This window comes from Eutrema salsugineum, unplaced genomic scaffold (assembly GCF_000478725.1).
Source record: "Eutrema salsugineum unplaced genomic scaffold, Eutsalg1_0 scaffold_6, whole genome shotgun sequence".
NCBI classification, from domain to species: Eukaryota; Viridiplantae; Streptophyta; class Magnoliopsida; order Brassicales; family Brassicaceae; genus Eutrema; species Eutrema salsugineum.
Window position 1 is genome coordinate 4,705,920 of NW_006256547.1, and position 18,695 is coordinate 4,724,614.

The 18,695-nt window shown below is 39.9% G+C and overlaps 5 protein-coding genes across 5 annotated transcripts; 3 read left to right on the top strand and 2 right to left on the bottom strand.

The window, feature by feature from the left end:
• Window positions 1-547: 547 nt before the first annotated feature.
• Window positions 548-2,438, bottom strand: LOC18011553 (exopolygalacturonase). The gene is made up of 5 exons (XM_006395024.2): window positions 2,127-2,438; window positions 1,629-1,946; window positions 1,252-1,541; window positions 866-1,094; window positions 548-775 (listed from the first exon to the last, which is right to left on the bottom strand). Exons 1-5 carry the CDS (start codon window positions 2,367-2,369, stop codon window positions 548-550), a joined length of 1,308 nt encoding a protein of 435 aa, XP_006395086.1. The 5' UTR covers window positions 2,370-2,438.
• Window positions 2,439-3,253: 815 nt separating this feature from the next.
• LOC18011894 (sucrose synthase 2) lies at window positions 3,254-7,784 on the top strand. Its single transcript, XM_006395025.2, has 15 exons — window positions 3,254-3,719; window positions 3,930-4,062; window positions 4,164-4,315; window positions 4,385-4,577; window positions 4,673-4,791; window positions 4,893-5,109; window positions 5,185-5,280; window positions 5,380-5,553; window positions 5,758-5,874; window positions 5,982-6,148; window positions 6,239-6,463; window positions 6,578-6,899; window positions 6,977-7,221; window positions 7,313-7,451; window positions 7,531-7,784. The coding sequence occupies exons 1-15, from the start codon at window positions 3,631-3,633 to the stop codon at window positions 7,564-7,566; spliced, it is 2,424 nt and encodes an 807-aa protein (XP_006395087.1). The 5' UTR covers window positions 3,254-3,630; the 3' UTR covers window positions 7,567-7,784.
• A 140-nt stretch (window positions 7,785-7,924) lies between these two features.
• Window positions 7,925-9,962, top strand: LOC18011895 (probable pectinesterase/pectinesterase inhibitor 58). The gene is made up of 3 exons (XM_006395026.2): window positions 7,925-8,723; window positions 8,807-9,178; window positions 9,270-9,962. The coding sequence occupies exons 1-3, from the start codon at window positions 8,084-8,086 to the stop codon at window positions 9,959-9,961; spliced, it is 1,704 nt and encodes a 567-aa protein (XP_006395088.1). The 5' UTR covers window positions 7,925-8,083; the 3' UTR covers window position 9,962.
• A 693-nt stretch (window positions 9,963-10,655) lies between these two features.
• LOC18011797 lies at window positions 10,656-11,566 on the top strand. Its single transcript, XM_006395027.2, has 2 exons — window positions 10,656-10,806; window positions 10,903-11,566. Exons 1-2 carry the CDS (start codon window positions 10,720-10,722, stop codon window positions 11,389-11,391), a joined length of 576 nt encoding a protein of 191 aa, XP_006395089.1. The 5' UTR covers window positions 10,656-10,719; the 3' UTR covers window positions 11,392-11,566.
• Window positions 11,567-11,926: 360 nt separating this feature from the next.
• Window positions 11,927-18,074, bottom strand: LOC18011702 (DNA (cytosine-5)-methyltransferase 1). Its single transcript, XM_006395028.2, has 12 exons — window positions 17,959-18,074; window positions 16,201-17,639; window positions 14,610-16,119; window positions 14,320-14,484; window positions 14,001-14,199; window positions 13,808-13,919; window positions 13,575-13,722; window positions 13,289-13,486; window positions 12,920-13,198; window positions 12,668-12,829; window positions 12,371-12,589; window positions 11,927-12,252 (listed from the first exon to the last, which is right to left on the bottom strand). Exons 2-12 carry the CDS (start codon window positions 17,628-17,630, stop codon window positions 12,103-12,105), a joined length of 4,572 nt encoding a protein of 1,523 aa, XP_006395090.1. The 5' UTR covers window positions 17,631-17,639; window positions 17,959-18,074; the 3' UTR covers window positions 11,927-12,102.
• Between the last annotated feature and the right edge of the window lie 621 nt (window positions 18,075-18,695).

Below are 18,695 nucleotides of genomic sequence, written 5' to 3' on the forward strand. Positions count from 1 at the left end.
AAATGAATTTATTTTAAATTTAAATGACCTTTGGATTTTTCACATATCATTGAAATGAGCCTTAATGAACATTAAAACATAGATCATGCACGGTCAGAATTAAGCAAATTAGTTTTACAAGAAAAGGAATTTACCGATGTTAAACATATCCAGCTAGTTAAGCAAACACGGTCAGAATTAATATCATAGCAACGGCGAGAGAGCAAGCCGTGGCTTTGACGCTAATTATTTCTATCGTCTAAATTCTTTTTGCAGCTTTTTTCACTGGCAAATGTTTGAAAAAAAAAACACAATGTTGTCTCAAACTCATCCACTAAAATGCAGATTTGATCAATAAAATGCAGTCTAGTTCATAAAGCTCTATTTTCTAATTTTATGTTACTAATCGTGATTAATAAACACAAATCTGATAAGGTTTATAGAATAGAACAGAACGAATGAAGAAAAACTTTGCAGAAGTTTATCATGAAGTTTCTTGCTCACTCCTTGTATATATTTAACAAAATATAAACCTTGATATTTAATTTGTTTGTGAACTTTAGTCTAACTAATTAAAATTGGAGTTAAAAACTGCTAAGCCATGAAGACTACCCTTCATACTAAACCTCTCTTGCTTCATCTCCTCCGTCGTATTGATAGAGCTAAGATTGACGTCGATAAGAGTTATATTCTCACATGCCACGAGAGAGCTGCATCTAAGAGTCACACCGAACTCAGTGTTATACGTTCCCCTTATGTTCTTGAACTCTATGTTGCTCAGCTTCACCATCGACGCCTGCGTTTTCATTTCTCCATATTTTATGTCAAGAATTATATACAAAAAGAAAGCTATATATATAAATAAGCAGACCATTTATATACTTACAAAGGTGGTGCTGCAGCTATTAGAAGGGCAATACTCTTGATTAATGATAATGGGGTTAGAGACGTTCATCATTATAATGTCCTCGAATATCATATCACTAGCTTGGCTCGGCGGCGATGTAGGCCATGTCTTGATCCTAACTCCGTTATCAGTTCCGTTAATGGTGCAGTTTTGAACCCTAATCCCTCTCACTTCCTCCTCGTTCTTATTCTTCCCCAAGCTTCCTATACTGCACACCAAATTAAATTACCAAATTAATATATTAATATTAAAGAAATCATAGTTTATTTATACTTTTACGTTATGTTATTAATCAAAACCCAATTGACTCCAAATAAATTAAAAAATGAGAAAAGAAGATAAGGATATTATCATATTTTCAAAACCTGATTCCATGGCCTGGACCACAACGTGTGTTGAAAACGAGCACGTTAAAGCTCCCAGTTGAGATGGAGACGCAATCGTCTCCGACTCCAATGGTTGAGCTGTTGATGCTGATGTAAGAGGAGCTATGCACGTGGATCCCGTCGGTGTTGGGACTGTCCTGTGGTGAACTGATGCTAACGTTTTGGACCGTTACGTTTTGAGTAAAGTGTAATCCCAAATGAAACCCTTTCGCATTTGATAACGTAATGTCTCTGATGATTGCATTTGATACGTTGCCTAATATCAAAGACTGTTCGTTTTCACATCAAAAAACACATCCAAAAGAAGTATTATAGATATTTCCATAATCATACACACAAATATTTGATTTACTGACCGTTATGAGTTTGTCACATTTGGAGGCTTTCCAGCAACTTTCTTGTTTCCAGGCTTCAACTTCGCCTCGACCTTCTAAGTTAGCACGCCCGTACAAGACGATGTCGTTTAGTTGAGTAAATGTAATCCATTGATTAAATGGAAACTGCTTAATGCTCGTTGGAGCCATTAGATCTCCTCTAATCTCTACCTCCAAAGTTGATTTAGTACTACAAGGGCCCTTGAACTCGATCGCTCCCACTAAGAATTTACCTTCTGGGACGTAAAACTTTGTTATTCCTTCGTGCTTGCAAGCTGCTTCCCATGTCTTCTCAAACGCCTGTTCAATTAGATTCCACTTATAGATTAATCCTCCCAAAACAAGGAATCTATCTAACTTAATTATATTTAGTGCAATTAAAACAAAAGATCGAAACCTGTCAACAACCGATTGATGATATGTTGTATGAAAATAATGTTAACTATAGATAAAACTATTAAAGTAAGTAAATAAACTGACATAAGTACTGTCTGTGTCGGCATCGGGGATGGCACCAAACTCGGAGACATCAAAAACTACATTGTCTAAATCTCCCAAAGGAGGTTCAGATGGTGAGATCGTTTCATATCGAGATGATGGAACTAATTGTTCTTCATCATATGCTTCGAATTCATCATAAGAAGCTATTACTGTCTCTGAGGAAATGAAGACTAGGACAAGGACCAAGAAGTTAACGACAATGACAAAAGTGTATTCAGTCATTATTGTGATAATTTTTTTGTTAGATTTGTGTAAGCTTTCGTTTTGATTAGAGCATGGGCTAGATTTTATTACGACAAAAGTCAAGACAAATTATCAACTTACTAGTTTCGGCTCCAAAAAAATTCAACGTTAATGTTAAGTTTGACTAATTATTAAGTAAGGATATCAAATCAACCCAAAGTTGAGGATTTTATTCATTATTTGTGAAGTGAAATAGTCGGAAACTTTATTTTTTGCCAAACTGAGTAAGATTGACATTTTTTACTTTCAGAAAATATCAAATTGCAGTACAAAAAATTAAATAAAACATTGAATTGAATGATGTAATAATTATTGAGAAAATAATTGATTTGATTAATTCTGTAAATTTTTCTGTACTCGTCTACATTTTTGGTATAATTTGCCAATTAATAATAATCTCATTTACAGAAAAATTTAAACAAAATCCCAAACAAACTAATAATCCGTTAATGTCCACGGTTATATTGCGGACTTCTCATGAATTGAATGTACTCTTGCAGTTTTTCATATATAGAGGGTACATTACAAAAACTTGAAAAGTTCGTCACGAGCGAACGAAGATTATCGACTTAATCATATAGTATAACTTACCAACTCGATTCAGCTCGATTTCTTAACTCATTTAGTAAAAAATATATAGAATACAGAATTGCCCAAACTCATCTGAAACATCGAATTGAGATTGAAATGAGCCGGCTAATGCGATAAGCTGGTACCTTTCTATACAAGAAAAAGACCAAGGTAAATAAAAGATTCAAGATAACCCAAAAAAACCATCGTCGGAAAAATATCCCGGAGGTTAAAAAACACAAAAACAATTTTAAAAATAATTCTTTTGCGATTGTCAGCAAAGAAAATGGTCGATTTTGGCGGGTCTTGATGTGGGTCGGACTAGTTAACGAACCAATGGCTCGTCGTGTAGTGTGAAATCAGAGCAAGCGATCTCCGATTGGTGCGTGGCTTTCACGTACCGGAGGCCCATCACAGCGGGCGATACGCTCTAAGGCGGATTAAGCTTTACAGATGGTGGCGCAGGAGAAGATCACCCACGATTATCTCTGGCGCCAAGTGTCGTCCTCGTTCGCCACCTCTCACCAAGTTACAGGGGCCTTAAAAATGGCGTCTTTCTTCAGTCCCGTGTATACATATCATATGCTGGAGTGGATTCTCCTACTACAATTCCATCACCTTCTGGGTTTTGCCTTGCAAGTGTTTGTGTTTTTGCCTCTGAGACAAAATCATGCCGACCGGTAGGTTCGAGACGATGCGTGAATGGGTTCACGACGCCATCTCTGCTCAACGCAATGAGCTCCTCTCTCTTTTCTCCAGGTCTATCTTCACTGAATCTGTATTAAATAGTTTGGTAACATGCATGATTCTGCAGGTCTGGTTTTTATTTGATCAATTGACTAATATTTCATCTTTTGAAACTTCTATGTATGAGTCAGTCATTTGAGAATAGAGCCAGTTTGTTCTTTCACCTTGCATGTGTGTTGTTGTGGTTGGTCTAAGTAGTAATAGTTTGGTTGCTATAATTAGATATGTAGCTCAGGGAAAGGGGATATTGCAGTCCCACCAGCTAATTGACGAGTTCCTTAAGACTGTGAAAGTAGATGGAGCAACAGAAGATCTTTACAATCGTCCATTCATGAAAGTTCTGCAGTCTGCAGAGGTGAAAATATAGCATTCGAAAATCATGACTATGTTTTGTTCATATTATATCTTTTGGTATATATACCTTGATGTGTAATACACTGAAGTTTTCGCATTCAGGAAGCCATTGTCTTGCCTCCATTTGTTGCGATGGCTATTCGTCCCAGACCTGGTGTTAGGGAATATGTCCGTGTGAATGTGTACGAGCTGAGCGTTGATCATTTAACTGTTTCTGAGTATCTTCGGTTTAAGGAAGAGCTAGTTAATGGACAGTAAGTAAATCCTGTGTGTAGTACATACTTCTCTGCTTAGATGCTCAAAGTCTCAACCTTTTTCATCAGTGCCAATGGGAATTATCTTCTCGAGCTTGATTTTGAACCGTTCAACGCAACATTTCCTCGCCCAACTCGGTCATCATCCATTGGGAATGGGGTTCAATTCCTCAATCGTCACCTCTCGTCAATTATGTTCCGTAACAACGTTAGCATGGAGCCTTTGCTTGAGTTTCTTCGCACTCACAAACATGATGGGCGTGTTAGTTTTTTCTACACTTGAGAACGTCGTTTACGTCATAAACAATGTGTAATTAGTATAGAATACTGACTTTGTACTCTCCATGTATAATGCAGGCCATGATGCTGAATGACCGAATACAGACCATCTACACACTTCAGGAAGCTTTGGCAAGGGCAGAGGAGTTCCTTTCTAAGCTTCCTCTGGCGACACCATACTCTGAGTTCGAATTTGAGTAAGACCTTTCGCCATTTGCTGCATTTCCGTTTTTTCGTATTTACTAGCAACCAAATTATGTTGCCCTTTTGCTTCTTTGCACATTGTACTTTGGTGAAGACTACAAGGGATGGGATTTGAAAGAGGATGGGGTGACACAGCACAGAAGGTTTCAGAAATGGTGCATCTTCTTCTGGACATACTCCAGGCACCTGACCCTTCTGTCTTGGAGACGTTTCTAGGAAGGATTCCTATGGTGTTCAATGTTGTGATTTTGTCTCCGCATGGTTACTTTGGCCAAGCAAATGTGTTGGGTCTTCCTGATACTGGTGGACAGGTAGATTTGGTCGGTTGTGGGAACTTAGTCGTTCTCTGTTGATTCAACTTTTTATTCTGATGTTCGGATTTGTAGGTTGTCTACATTCTTGATCAAGTACGTGCTTTGGAAAACGAGATGCTCCTTAGGATACAGAAGCAAGGGCTGGATGTTGTTCCAAAGATTCTCATTGTATATCTGCTTGCTGATTGTCTACTTAGCTCTTCACCATTGAAATTTTTTGCATTCAAGTTTCAATTTACGTTCATGTTTCCATGCTGGCTTATATAGGTAACAAGGTTGATACCCGAAGCAAAAGGAACAACGTGCAACCAGAGGTTAGAAAAAGTTAGTGGTACAGAACATGCACATATTCTACGAATACCATTTAGGACTGAAAAAGGCATCCTTCGCAAGTGGATCTCGAGGTTTGATGTCTGGCCATACCTGGAGACTTTTGCAGAGGTTAGCACGGACTAGTAGCCATATTTCTATGCAATTCTGAAATTTCTTCTTGCTTCTCTATTTAGATGGGATTGGCTTAAACTTAGGGTGAACTAAAGAATATACATTTGTATGTATAATGTAGGACAATCTGTTTCAGCTATCTACGCGTGCACCTTTTCTTTTACATATTGGCTTACACTTTACTTCTATATATCTGACTAGGACGCATCAAACGAAATTTCGGCGGAGTTACAGGGTGTACCAAACCTCATCATTGGCAACTACAGTGATGGAAATCTCGTGGCTTCTTTGTTAGCTTGTAAGCTAGGCGTCATACAGGTTGATGGGTTTTATGCTAGTACTTCTCTGTAATATCAAATGCAGTTTTGTTCATAAAAGACGTATAAGCTTTGGTTCTGACCTCTCCTTTACCATCTGAGATGCAGTGTAATATTGCTCATGCTTTAGAGAAGACCAAGTACCCCGAGTCTGACATTTACTGGAGAAACCATGAAGATAAGTATCATTTTGCAAGTCAGTTCACTGCAGATCTAATTGCCATGAATAATGCCGATTTCATCATCACCAGCACATACCAAGAGATCGCGGGAAGGTAAAAGTATCATCCGATATTCAGCTGCATTCTGTTGTCCTTTGTTATTGTGGTTTGATGCCAACAGACACTGTTTTGCTTTTGTCACAGCAAGAACAATGTTGGGCAATACGAGAGCCACACAGCTTTCACTCTTCCTGGTCTTTACAGAGTTGTACATGGAATCGATGTCTTTGATCCCAAGTTTAATATAGTCTCTCCAGGAGCTGATATGACCATATATTTTCCATATTCTGACAAGGAAAAAAGACTCACTGCCCTTCACGAGTCAATTGAAGAACTCCTCTTTAGCGCCGAACAGAATGATGAGCATGTGTAAGTCTTTTTACAGAATTTCTGAATTCTGATTTAGTCATACAAAAAACAACTTAGACAACCACGTAATATTTGGATTGGTTTGCATGTCTCAATCTTTTTGTGTCGATACAGTGGTTTCCTGAGCGACCAATCGAAGCCTATCATCTTCTCCATGGCAAGACTTGACAGGGTGAAAAACTTGACTGGGCTAGTTGAGTGTTATGCCAAGAATAGCAACCTGAGAGAGGTAGCGAATCTTGTTGTTGTCGGTGGCTACGTGGACGGGAATCAGTCCAGGGACAGAGAGGAAATGGCTGAGATACAAAAGATGCACAGCCTGATCGAGCAGTATGATTTACACGGTGAATTCAGGTGGATAGCTGCTCAAATGAACCGTGCTCGGAATGGTGAGCTTTACCGTTATATCGCAGACACAAAAGGTGTTTTTGTTCAGGTAACATGAAGATACACTCCCTTGATAAAGACGTTGTAAGGTTTACGGACTCATCTTTCTCTCTTTTTCTACCACAGCCTGCTTTCTATGAAGCTTTTGGGCTCACAGTTGTGGAATCAATGACTTGTGGGCTCCCAACGTTTGCTACCTGTCATGGTGGACCCGCAGAGATCATCGAGAATAGAGTTTCGGGGTTCCACATTGACCCATATCATCCAGACCAGGTTGCAACTACTCTGGTCAGCTTCTTCGAGACCTGCAAAACAGATCCAAATCACTGGGGAAAAATCTCTGAAGGAGGGCTTAAGAGAATCTATGAAAGGTTGACCCTTTTTTTCCTTGACAGGCTCAACAAAAGAAACCTAATCGGTTCACCAATATAATTGCTTTATTAAGGGTTTATGAATGTATAGGTACACCTGGAAGAAGTACTCAGAGAGGCTGCTTACGCTGGCTGGAGTCTATGCATTCTGGAAACACGTGTCTAAGCTCGAAAGGAGAGAAACACGACGTTACCTAGAGATGTTTTACTCTCTGAAGTTTCGTGATTTGGTCAGTGTAACTCATTCTTCTTCTTTCGGTTTCGTTGTCTACTTAACTTACATGGTCATGTTTTTTCTCTGGTTTGCAGGCCAATTCAATCCCACTGGCAGCGGATGAGCATTGAACAAGCCATGGTTGGATTCTATCTGCTGCGTTTCTGTTTCTGTTATATTGAATAAAGCTATTGTCAGCTTTTGTTTCCATGCGTGGTTTGGTTTTGGACTTGCTTTTCTTGATATCAATGACAATATGCTTGTCTGGTTGGTATCTAAGATCTAACAATAGTTAACACTATTTCTAGAGTCGAAGACACAAGAATGGTCAACCTTGAAAGACAAACACACCCCTAACGACAGAAAATCTGAAATGTTATCTTAAATTCTTAGCCTCATTTTTCTTCTTAAACCCCAATAATAGCACTTTGTCTCTCCATTATATTAACTCCATCCAACAAACAATCATATACACAAACCCTAAAAGAAAGAAAGAAAAAATCAGAGACGGAAGGGGCTTAGGCCACAGTTCAGGCCCCTCCTACTCTGTTTTTTTCTTCCCCCATCTACAATAACAACTTGAAAGAAAAAAGAACTAAAATTCTCTTTCTTGATTTCTTGAAATTGTGAATTCTAGAAAATTAAAAAATGGGGTTTGGTGGTGACAACAAAAAGAAGAAAGGCATCATCGCCGGGGCTATCTCGGCTTTGCTCGTTGTCATGGTTGTCTCTGTGGCCGTCATAGTATCAAAAGATTGCAAGGCTTCAGACAAAATTAAAACGACAACAAAGGCAGTCCAAGCGGTCTGTTCACCCACTGACTTCAAAGACACATGTGTAAACAGCCTCATGGAAGCTTCTCCTAACTCTACTGAGCCTCTAGATCTCATCAAGCTCAGCTTCGACGTCACCATTCGATCCATCAAAGATGGCATCAAGAGATCCTCCACAGAGCTGAAAGCCAAGGCAGCCAAAGACGAAGAGACCAAGGGAGCTCTAGAGTTGTGTGAGAATCTTATGAATGACGCTACGGACGATCTGAAGAAGTGTTTTGATAACTTTGATGGGTTCTCAATAACTCAAATCGAAGACTTCGTAGAGGATCTTCGTGTCTGGCTCAGTGGCTCCATTGCGTATCAGCAAACATGTATGGATACTTTTGAGGAAGTCAAGTCAAACCTTGCACAAGACATGAAAAACATCTTTAAAACATCCAAAGAACTCACTAGTAATAGTCTTGCCATGATTACTGACCTCTCAATCCTTCTTGGAAAGGTCAACATCACAGGTAACTTTTCTTTACTTCAGATTATATATCACTCCCAAGTAGCATATATAAATGAATAATACTAACGTTTTTTTGAGTAACAGAAGTAACCGGAGATCTAGGAAACTACGCTAGGAAGCTTTTGTCGACGGAAGAAGGTATCCCAAGCTGGGTGGGAACAAACACTCGAAGGCTCATGGCAGCGACGCAAGGAGGTGTAAAAGCTAACGTGGTGGTGGCGCAAGACGGAAGTGGTCAGTACAAGAGTATCGACGAGGCCTTGAAGGCTGTGCCTCAAAACAACAGATGGCCATTCGTTATCTACATCAAGCAAGGTATCTACAAGGAGAATGTCGACGTTACCAAAAAGATGACTCACGTCACTTTCATCGGAGATGGACCCACAAGAACTAAGATCACCGGTAATCTTAACTTTCGCATCGGCAAAGTCAAGACCTACCAAACTGCCACTGTCGGTGAGTCCAATTCTAAACCCTAAAACATAGTCCAAAATATTCTGACCAAAACAAACATGCATGTAACCTAATAGTTTGTTTGCGTGTGTAGCAATCAACGGTGATAACTTCACAGCGAAAAACATCGGATTTGAGAACACAGCTGGTCCCGAAGGACATCAAGCCGTGGCACTAAGAGTCTCTGCGGATTATGCGGTTTTCCACAACTGTCAAATGGATGGCTACCAAGACACACTCTACGTGCATGCCCACCGTCAGTTCTACCGTGACTGCACAATCTCCGGCACAGTAGATTTCATCTTTGGAGACGCAAAGTCACTCTTCCAAAACTGCAACATCGTGGTGAGAAAGCCCATGGGAGGCCAATCTTGCATAGTCACAGCTCAAGGACGCACCGACGTGCGTGAATCCACGGGGATTGTGCTACACAACTGCCGTATCACCGGAGAGCCGGCGTATATTCCGGTGAAAGCTGTAAACAAAGCATATCTTGGAAGGCCATGGAAAGTGTTCTCGAGGACCATTGTAATGATGACGAACATTGATAACGTTATTGACCCAGCGGGTTGGCTTCCTTGGGATGGTGATTTTGCACTCAACACGCTTTATTACGCCGAGTATCAGAATAGTGGGCCTGGGTCAAACCAAGCCCAACGTGTTAATTGGGCTGGAATTAAGAATATCTCGCCTAGGCAGGCACTTAAATTCACTCCTGCTAGATTTTTACGCGGCAACTTGTGGATTCCACAAACTCATGTGCCTTATACGCCTAATATGCAGTAGATTCCACAATTCTTTAGTATTTTTTTTGTTTTTCAAATTCCATTTGTTCTTTATTTTTTCGAAATTGTTATCAAAGATGATTTTTTCTTACGTATGTCATCTGATCTCCGTCTCGTCTGAAAACCTATTACATAGTACTTAATTGACTATGGATAGTTGGATACCATTTCGTGAACGCGAATATACTTTATACATCTATAACGCCAAATACAAAATCCGAATAAGTTACCTACAAATAGAAAAGCTATAATACTGTAGCTGGTATTAAATTGACTCCTTGTTTCGTAAAATCTTTGATAAAGTCATATGCTTTTTGTGAGTAGTAAACGCGAGAGAATAAATGATAGGAAGGGCCCAGGAGAATTCCTTGGTACTATTAAATGTTCAATGGATCTTGAGATACTCAAAACCAAAAAAAAAAAAAAAAGTGTAGTATAAGAAATCATATTAAAATTTAAATCTTTGTAATAAGATTCTGATGATCATGATGACCGTATAATAAGAAAATCATTAACAGTGTGATCGCTAGAGGAATACAAAGTCTGAGTTTAGATAATTACGAATGTCCATTTTTAGATGTATAATTTGAAAGTATTTGGGATGTAATAACCGAAAAAGAAGGTGAAAAACGACAAGATAGTGAAAGAACATTGAATCAAGCAAAAAGCTCACTTTCTCTCTCGAACCCCTAAAAGCCAACCCCTTTCCGCCATTAAAAACCATTTCACGCTCCTCTCCCCAGTAACTGTAAAAGAAGAATGTCCAACAATTCCCCAGTTTTCCCCTTTCCCCAATCTCAACATTTCAGCGATTATGGCTTCGATCCCCAAATCGACTACTTTCAGGTTTCTTTCTTCTTCCCTGCTGCTTCCTCTGTTTTTTTTTTTAATTTCCTAATGAGTCTTGTTATCTTCATCTCTGTTTTTTGAGTCTGTTCTAAGGTTTTGGAAGAAGCGAGGAAGCACAAGAAAGAAAACTCCTCCATTGACAGTATTCAGTTCAAGCTCCAGAAACCCATATCGAAGGACGACCTGATTCGAAGAACCACTCTTCACGCGAAGAACAAGAAGAAGAAGCGTTGGTTCTGGTGGAAAAACGCTTTGCTCTTCTTCAACTGGCGGAAATGGCCAGTCTCCGCCGTCGGACGACGCGGCAGCCATTACGCCGGCGACGACGGTGACATGGGATTCGACGATCGCGACGTTCACATTGCGAGGGCTAGGAATTTTCGCGCCTCCGCGGGTTCGATATCGGGTCCGGTTTACGTGACGGAGAGCCGGAGCGGTTCGAGCACGCCGTACCGGACGATTAGACCGTCGTTGACGCTGACGCCAGCGATTCCGTATCTGAGTCTACGGGAGCTTACCATGGAACGGCAGCAGAGGATCGGTACCTCTTCCATGTCGGGTCCTATTTACTTGGTCACGTGATTGTTATTATCCGTATGAAAATATAGAAAGAGAGAGGATCATCCTATCGTGATGGAAGAAAATGAAAGAAAGTTCCTTTTTTTTTCTTTTAATCAGATATATATTTGGGAGAGATTTGATTTTTGGGCCCATCTGGCCCTACGAGTTTTAGATGGGTTGATCATCTATAAAAAAAGAGTATGTGTGATTTACTGGGTGCTAAAACCAGCTCCCGTTATTAATTGTGATGTTTTTAATCCTAGTTTTAGGTACGTAATTTATCATTTAATCATCAAATTATATTATGATTAATTGTTGTCCAGTGCATTTATCAATCAGTCTGGGATTTGATATGATCAATTTTTGTTTTACATCAAGCTAGATATCGTGAATTACAGGATGTGAAGGGATATACGATAGGTAATTTGTTGGTTAGAATTTAGATGTATATTTTACAGTTTGTTCTGTAAGCGTAATAAACGTCGTTGTGTAAGATTTTGTTTATGATTTATTTAAAAAACAAAGCAAAACCAAAAAACAAAAAACTGAAAATGAGTTGAAGTAGTTTGAACTTTTTTTATCTTTCTGATTACTCTTAAATAATGTTTCATCAACCCCAATCGAGAAATGGAAATATACAAATCTCTCCTACACCAATGACTACGAGTTTCAAGAGGAGGATTACAATGACTAATAAAAGTGGAAATGCCAATCTAAATGATGATCCAAAATTTAGGGTTGCTGTTGAAGAGACGCCTTTAGACGCACCGCTTCTTTGAGCTTACGGCCAAGAGCAAAAGCCAATGGTGGAGGCACTGCATTCCCAATCTGCCTATGCTTGTGTGTTATGTTCCCTGCAAACTCATAGCTATCCGGAAACCCCTGCAAATTCATTTTCATAATACCAACCAATTCTTAAGAGCCCTATCAATAAAAGGTATCTGAACGATCTTTCCAAACCAACAAGTGCTTTGACATTATTAAGAATTTTTTTGCTTACCTGAGATCGGGCGCATTCACGGACTGTGAGGATTCTGTCTTGGTCAGGATGGAAGCACATTCCAACCTTACCCATTGGCTGAGGATCAGTAATGGAAGTTGGAAAGTTGCCTTGCCAGTCCAATCTCCCAAAGAGTCCCTTCCATTGGTTGTGACGCTTAGCTGTGTTTGGCAAACACCATGGAATCAAAGGTTCCACTTTCCCATTTGATAAGGTGATCTGTAATAGTAAAAGTAAGCTTTCAAGCTCTAAAAGCAATTCCTTTTAATTCCCCATAGACGGATGTATAAGACTGACCTTTTCATCTGGGAGGTCACGCCAATCAGCACCTGGTCTCTTTGGGATTCTCTTACATCGAATGAGGTTTAGTTCGCACATCTCTTTGCAGATATGATCAGTCAGAGAAATCATGTTTCCTCTGATTTCTTTTTGGAACCACGAGATTGGGTCAGCCTGATACTGCAAGACACAAGAATGGTGGGTTCATGTCCTTGTGTTAACATATATGTGTTTATAATAAATACTTTCTCCTGAAGGTTGTTGTCATACCTCTTTGTTTGTCTTTGATTCTCCGTTTTCTACTGGTGGAAGATCTCCAATTGTGTCTCTCACTGTGATTGGCCTGAAAGCTGCACCAGATTGAGTACTACGAACGGCAGCATAGTGTGAACCTTTGGATAGTGAGATTTTCAACTCCGGAACATTGAAGACATGCATAGGTTCAGGCCATTCTGGTAGAACTTCTCCTGGTGCAGCTGCCCAAATAAAAGCTCTTTTGCGAGATTGAGAAACCCCATATGCACCTGCCTCCAAGATTCCAAATCTCACCTGGAAAACAACATCATATTGAACAGTTGTTGAATTCAACTTCAGACTTTATCTTGAAAACTATTGCTCACATGGCACTACAAATTTTACCTGGTAGCCCATTTCGAGAAGAGACGCCAGTGTAAGTTGAAATGTCTGCCCTTTATTGAATGACACAAAGGTCCTCACGTTCTCCAGAAGAAAATACCTTGGCCGGAAATAATCAGCAAAGGACAGGAATGCTAATATCATTTCACACTGAACTTTACTCCAAGAGCTTTGGTTGAACCTGTTCATACCAGAAAATCCCTGCCAAATTGCACAGGTTAATAGCTTTTCACTTATTCAACAAAAACTCTATACAAGTATACCAACAATCTTAAGAATACATATATACCTGGCATGGAGGGCCTCCGTTGATGAAATCCACTTGACCAGGCAGTGGCAGAGTACGCTTCTGATCCTCATCAAGTTTAGCTGCGAGTTCATCTGCCTCTTTTGTAGAGATACACTCATCTTGATCTCCACCTTTCTCCATTATGGCCCTGCAGATAATCACAACAAACTGATCACAACACAAGAAATAGCCACACTGGAAGAGTAAGTGTTTTATCTTGTAAGATATATTACCTAAGAATCACGTTGCAGTTGTTGACAAAAACTGTTGATTCCGGATGGTTTTTCTTGAAGGCCTGCCCAGCTGGCTCTTCATACTCGATCGCCCACTTTGTCTCAGATATACCTTTGTATATAAAACATGCAAATAATTAGAACTTGTTCAAACGTTTTTGTGGAGTAAGTGTTGAATGGAGATAATACGTACCTGCTTGTTCCAGTCCTTTAGAGAGGCCACCACAACCAGCAAAAATGTCCAGTGTAGCCAGACGCATCTCTTTAGGTACCTCATCAGGCTTGACAGTCCCAGAATCATCAGCTTCACTCTCTACTCCCTTGCCCTTTTTCTTTCTTAGAAGCGTGTCGTCCTCAATGGTAGAGAACTTCGGCTTGATGTTGAAGGGTAACTGTTACAAGACATTTAAGAGTGACAGTTCAACTTTGTGTCGGAAACAGCAATAATCATAACAAACAAATTATTATTAAAACTATACAAACGCAAACGAAAGGATTGAAGAAGTACATACCTGCTTGAGGGAACCTTTGGACGAGTCATAGAAATGTTCACAGAAGAAGATATTCTCTGATATTGGATATTCAGAGCATAAGGGCATATCAATTTTCTTCCTCACTTCACATTTTCCCTCTAGAGCCTCTGGAGGGAGAACATCTGTGTCTTGGCTGTAATACAACTGAAAAAATTTGCAAGGGAAAAAGGGACAGAAAAAATATTGTAAGAGAAATTATCAAGAAACCAACAAAGTAACCTTCGTTATTTAAAACATCAATATAATATTGCATCAGAAATAGTTCTAACCTCTCGGATGTCTGAAGCATAAGCCTTCTCTGCAGAAATATCCTCAGGCCTATAAAACCTTCTCACTTTAACCTCAAAGGAACCCTTTCTAGATTCCTGTGGGACAATGATCTCCAGCAATTGGCAGACAGCATAAGCTCTTAAACCAATGTTCCTCCCAGACTTGAATGTTCCATTACTCTCTTTCAGTCCATCTATACTTATATATTCGGGGTTGACGTAGACAAAATCCCCAGAAGAATATTGAATCCCGTTGGAGGAAAAGCCCGTCTTTGAAACATTGAGTTTAATCTTTGCCCTTTCCTCTTCATCCTCCTTTATCCTACATGAAACGCAGGATCCAGAACCACGGCCAATATCACTTAGTGGAAGAGTAAAGAAGCCCCCTCTCTCAGGCGAATACAAGCTTTTGCAAAAGTATTCTGTTGGCAAGTCTTTTGCCTTTCTTTCTTCTGCTCTGGCACGGTCAAGCTTATCCGCGGCGGTGTTTTCTTTCCTATACTGATGCCCCCATGGTCTTGAACGAATCTCGAAACTGGCTGTTCCTTGTATGTCCTTGAGCTGTAGAGCCATGCATTCATCAGTCAGGAAGAGCTCCCTCTCGTTACCAGCATTACCGAGAACAGTCTCGGATCCTCTTTGTAGGAGTCTACCATGTAGCATTTGGCAATGGTCTGATCTTTCGAACATGTACTCCACAAAGTAGATGGCCGGAACTTCATCAACTTCCAAGAAAACAGCCCCACCTACAGCCACCATTTCCCCTCCAACTAGGGCTTGTCGATAGAGAGGCTCACCAGAAGAAGTTTTGCCTAGAATCTCACCATCCCATCTTATTTCCTTTTTGCCGGTTGTGCCTAAAATTTTCTTTGGAGTATGAGACTGGTGAACCTCAACAGGTTCTAGTACAGTTTCCTCTGGGTCATCATCTTCTTCATTTTCGGCCTCCTCTTCAAACTCTACCTCCTCATTTTCTGCACCATTCTCCACATTTTCTGCACCATTCTCCTGCGATGAAACCTCTGGAGTGTAATTGGAGTAGTACTCTCCCCAAATTCTGTTGATCAGGCGAGTTGTTGTTGCTTGCATGGCCTTCCTCTTGGATGCCACAGGTGCCATACCTGCCCTTGGATTCAGATTCACTTCCCTCTGAAAAACTTTCTTCTTCTTGATGGTCCATTTTGTGTGGTGCCTTTCCTCCATTTTACTTCCAAGGTCAATAATAAATGGACACTTTTTGATATCATCGTTAGGAAAGTCTGAAAATAGCTGCGAGATTAATTGTCCATGGACGACCACATATCTCTCAACAGCCGAGAGATCAGAAGAAATATAACCTGTATGGCTCTTCTCGAACTCGGACACTCTTTTTATGACATTTTGAAATGATAGCCTAGCAGCCCTAGTTTGCTCATCCAGCAAAGTAATAATGCTTATCCCGACCCTTGCTATTTTCAGAACAGGTCCATGCCAAGGGGCGTACTGCTTCGATGGTTTCCCAAGTCGATACCTGCATAAACCTGATGCGTCAGCAACAGACCAAAAAAACGACGTAGAAACGTGGTTGCAAATGCTAGAATAGACAGCTTACCAGGCCACATCTGTTCGTATTGAAATCGATACCATTGAGGACCCATATTCAATCATCCATTCCTTTATTTGACTGAGGAATATAGGCACACCATTAGGATCCTCCTCTGACTGTGTAGAGGCGTCAGGATCATCGAGAGAAATCCAGCTTCCATCGTCCTCAACCACCAAACCAGATCCAAAAATATTTACATCAATATCAGCACAATACTTCATCGGAAGAAGCTCCAGGGATATCAACCTTGAATCAGAGTTGTAAAGAGCCCAGTTTTTAAGCATCATGCGAGGTAGATCCTCATAGCCAAGCACATAGCCATCAGACACTAAAAGCTCATCTGTTTCTTCTTGGGTATTCTTATAAAAAGATGGGAGAGGATAGTCGTTGGCAATCTCATCTTCATTGATTTTTATGTAGACCTTATCTGAAGCAGAAGCTGAGCTGATGTTTTTCCTGGGCCTTTGCAGAGCTTTTCTATACTCTTCGTCTTGTAAAATTCTAGCATATCTTCTGTCCTCGTCAACACCATCATCCCGTTGATCAGATGTCAAGGCCTCGCTCTCTGCAACTTCAGAAATGCCACCAATCCTCAGAGCCCCATTAGAAGATTTCCCTTCCATCTGAAAAGCCTTGTCATGTCTACTACTCTCATCTCTGAGAGCAACGAGCGCAGGAGTCTCAGCGAAGCTTGTTTCATGTTTCTTGGCAGTCTCGTCCAAACCAGCAAGCTGGTTATATATGAATTCCCCTTGGAATATAACAAAATCTTGGATGGCAAAACCGCTAGAAAAGCACTTGCTTCCACTCATAGACCTAGCAACAGCCGCAAGCAACTCGTCAAGACTCGAGTCAGGGTTCCCACCAGCAGACTTGGACAATTTCTTATAAACCGCCACAGAGGCAAGCGCCTTCTCAAAGAAATAATCATACATCTTCTTGTAGCCAGTAGCAGGCTTAACGCAAACATAATCTGCCAACTCGGTTGACATCCAAACGACCGGTGAACCATCTTCATATCCAGATATACTCCAATTCTCCACCCGTCCAAAAGATTGACACCTCACGCCTTCTTCTTTCTCCTTGCCAGGACATTCATCTGAAGGTAAGATAACACCTGCGATGAAACAGTCTTCAATCTCCAACATCTCCACAGGCTGTGGAACTCCATTTGTATCATGTAAGAGGAAATCAGTTAGCCTCCTGGTTTGACGAGGTTCATCGCCGCTCTGCGGAGAAGGTGTCAAGTGTAGAGCTACAATCTCCTCCTCCACAGTCTGTAGTTGCTTTGCTTCAATAATGTCAGATTTTTCAGAGATACGGACGGATTTTTCCTTGAAGTCTGTACATGCTGCGGCTCGCTTTGGTCTAGTACTCCTAGAGCTAGAGACATCTGACTCTTTGCTCTCTGGAAGAGCTCTCTTCTTTTGCGCCATTTTAAAAACCTATATTGAAGCAAAAATTTACGGAAGCTCAATGAAAATTTTTCCAGAAGAGATACAGGCATAGTTAAATGAAAAAAAAACAAAGAGTCCTCGGAATCTGAAATATATCTTATCGGATGAATCTATATAATCAAAACCCTCGAAATGAATGTTTCTACTTTACATCGATTATATCGACGAGAAACAAACTAAATCCCAGAATTTTAAGCTAAATCCTTCGAATCTAGGTTAAATTGTTGAACGATTAGAGCGGGGAACAGCTAGGGTTTTGCGAATCACTGTACTTTGAAATCGACACGATATTAGACGGAAAACTTACAGTTTAGAAGCGAAATCGATAGAGGAATGCGAAAGCCCAGCAGATCTGAGAGAGAAATTCGAAAAGGCGATTGAAGAAGATAGAAGAACGAGTAAGGTGTGAGTAGGGGTTTGCTTGGATTTAATTGAGAGGGTTAAAAGGTATAGAAGGAGAGAGACGAGCGAACGACGCGCGGCAATAAACGGCGCTAAAACTTTTTTAAAATGAAAAAATGAAAAAAAACCCCGCCTGAATTTCTTTTTCATTTTTGGAATTAGGACTGTGCCAAAAGGTTGTGTACATTTCATACATGTATCTCACAATGAATGTTAGGATTTTTTAACTTTTGGGGAATTTTTTGACAACTAAGATTCTGATATATTACTAATTAATTTACACATATTCATGTATTGGTTTTATTTGAAATGTGATACAAAATGTTAGGATTTTTTAACTTTTGGGGAATTTTTTGACAACTAAGATTCTGATATATTACCAATTAATTTACACATATTCATGTATTAGTTTTATTTGAGATGTGATACAAAATGTTAGGATTTTTTAACTTTTGTGGATTATTACTCTCTCTTTTTGAAAACTGGAAGATTCGATTATTAATTTCTTTAAATTTGTTCACATTTTAATTTTACTTAAGATGTGATACAAGACAATGCTATATTTTTCATCACTCAAAAGTGCAAATTTGGTATCTGGTTTAAAATTTTTATATGACTATAAACCAGAAATAATAAATTTAA

Bases quoted from the DNA above. Each gene is read 5' to 3' on its own strand.
- LOC18011553 (XM_006395024.2), bottom strand. From the start codon at position 2,369: ATGACTGAATACACTTTTGTCATTGTCGTTAACTTCTTGGTCCTTGTC. The intron at 1,947-2,126 runs GTCAGTTTATTT...CTAATTGAACAG, and splicing joins CCGACACAGACAGTACTTAT to GCGTTTGAGAAGACATGGGA. The intron at 1,542-1,628 runs GTCAGTAAATCA...GAAAACGAACAG, and splicing joins AATGTGACAAACTCATAACG to TCTTTGATATTAGGCAACGT.
- LOC18011894 (XM_006395025.2), top strand. From the start codon at position 3,631: ATGCCGACCGGTAGGTTCGAGACGATGCGTGAATGGGTTCACGACGCC. The intron at 5,875-5,981 runs GTTGATGGGTTT...TCTGAGATGCAG, and splicing joins GTAAGCTAGGCGTCATACAG to TGTAATATTGCTCATGCTTT. The intron at 6,900-6,976 runs GTAACATGAAGA...TTTCTACCACAG, and splicing joins CAAAAGGTGTTTTTGTTCAG to CCTGCTTTCTATGAAGCTTT.
- LOC18011702 (XM_006395028.2), bottom strand. From the start codon at position 17,630: ATGGCGCAAAAGAAGAGAGCTCTTCCAGAGAGCAAAGAGTCAGATGTC. The intron at 14,200-14,319 runs GTATGTACTTCT...GTCTTGTAACAG, and splicing joins CCAAAGGTTCCCTCAAGCAG to TTACCCTTCAACATCAAGCC. The intron at 12,830-12,919 runs GTATGACAACAA...TGTGTCTTGCAG, and splicing joins AATCAAAGACAAACAAAGAG to TATCAGGCTGACCCAATCTC.
- LOC18011895 (XM_006395026.2), top strand. From the start codon at position 8,084: ATGGGGTTTGGTGGTGACAACAAAAAGAAGAAAGGCATCATCGCCGGG. The intron at 8,724-8,806 runs GTAACTTTTCTT...TTTGAGTAACAG, and splicing joins TGGAAAGGTCAACATCACAG to AAGTAACCGGAGATCTAGGA. The intron at 9,179-9,269 runs GTGAGTCCAATT...TTGCGTGTGTAG, and splicing joins CTACCAAACTGCCACTGTCG to CAATCAACGGTGATAACTTC.
- LOC18011797 (XM_006395027.2), top strand. From the start codon at position 10,720: ATGTCCAACAATTCCCCAGTTTTCCCCTTTCCCCAATCTCAACATTTC. The intron at 10,807-10,902 runs GTTTCTTTCTTC...GTCTGTTCTAAG, and splicing joins CCCAAATCGACTACTTTCAG to GTTTTGGAAGAAGCGAGGAA.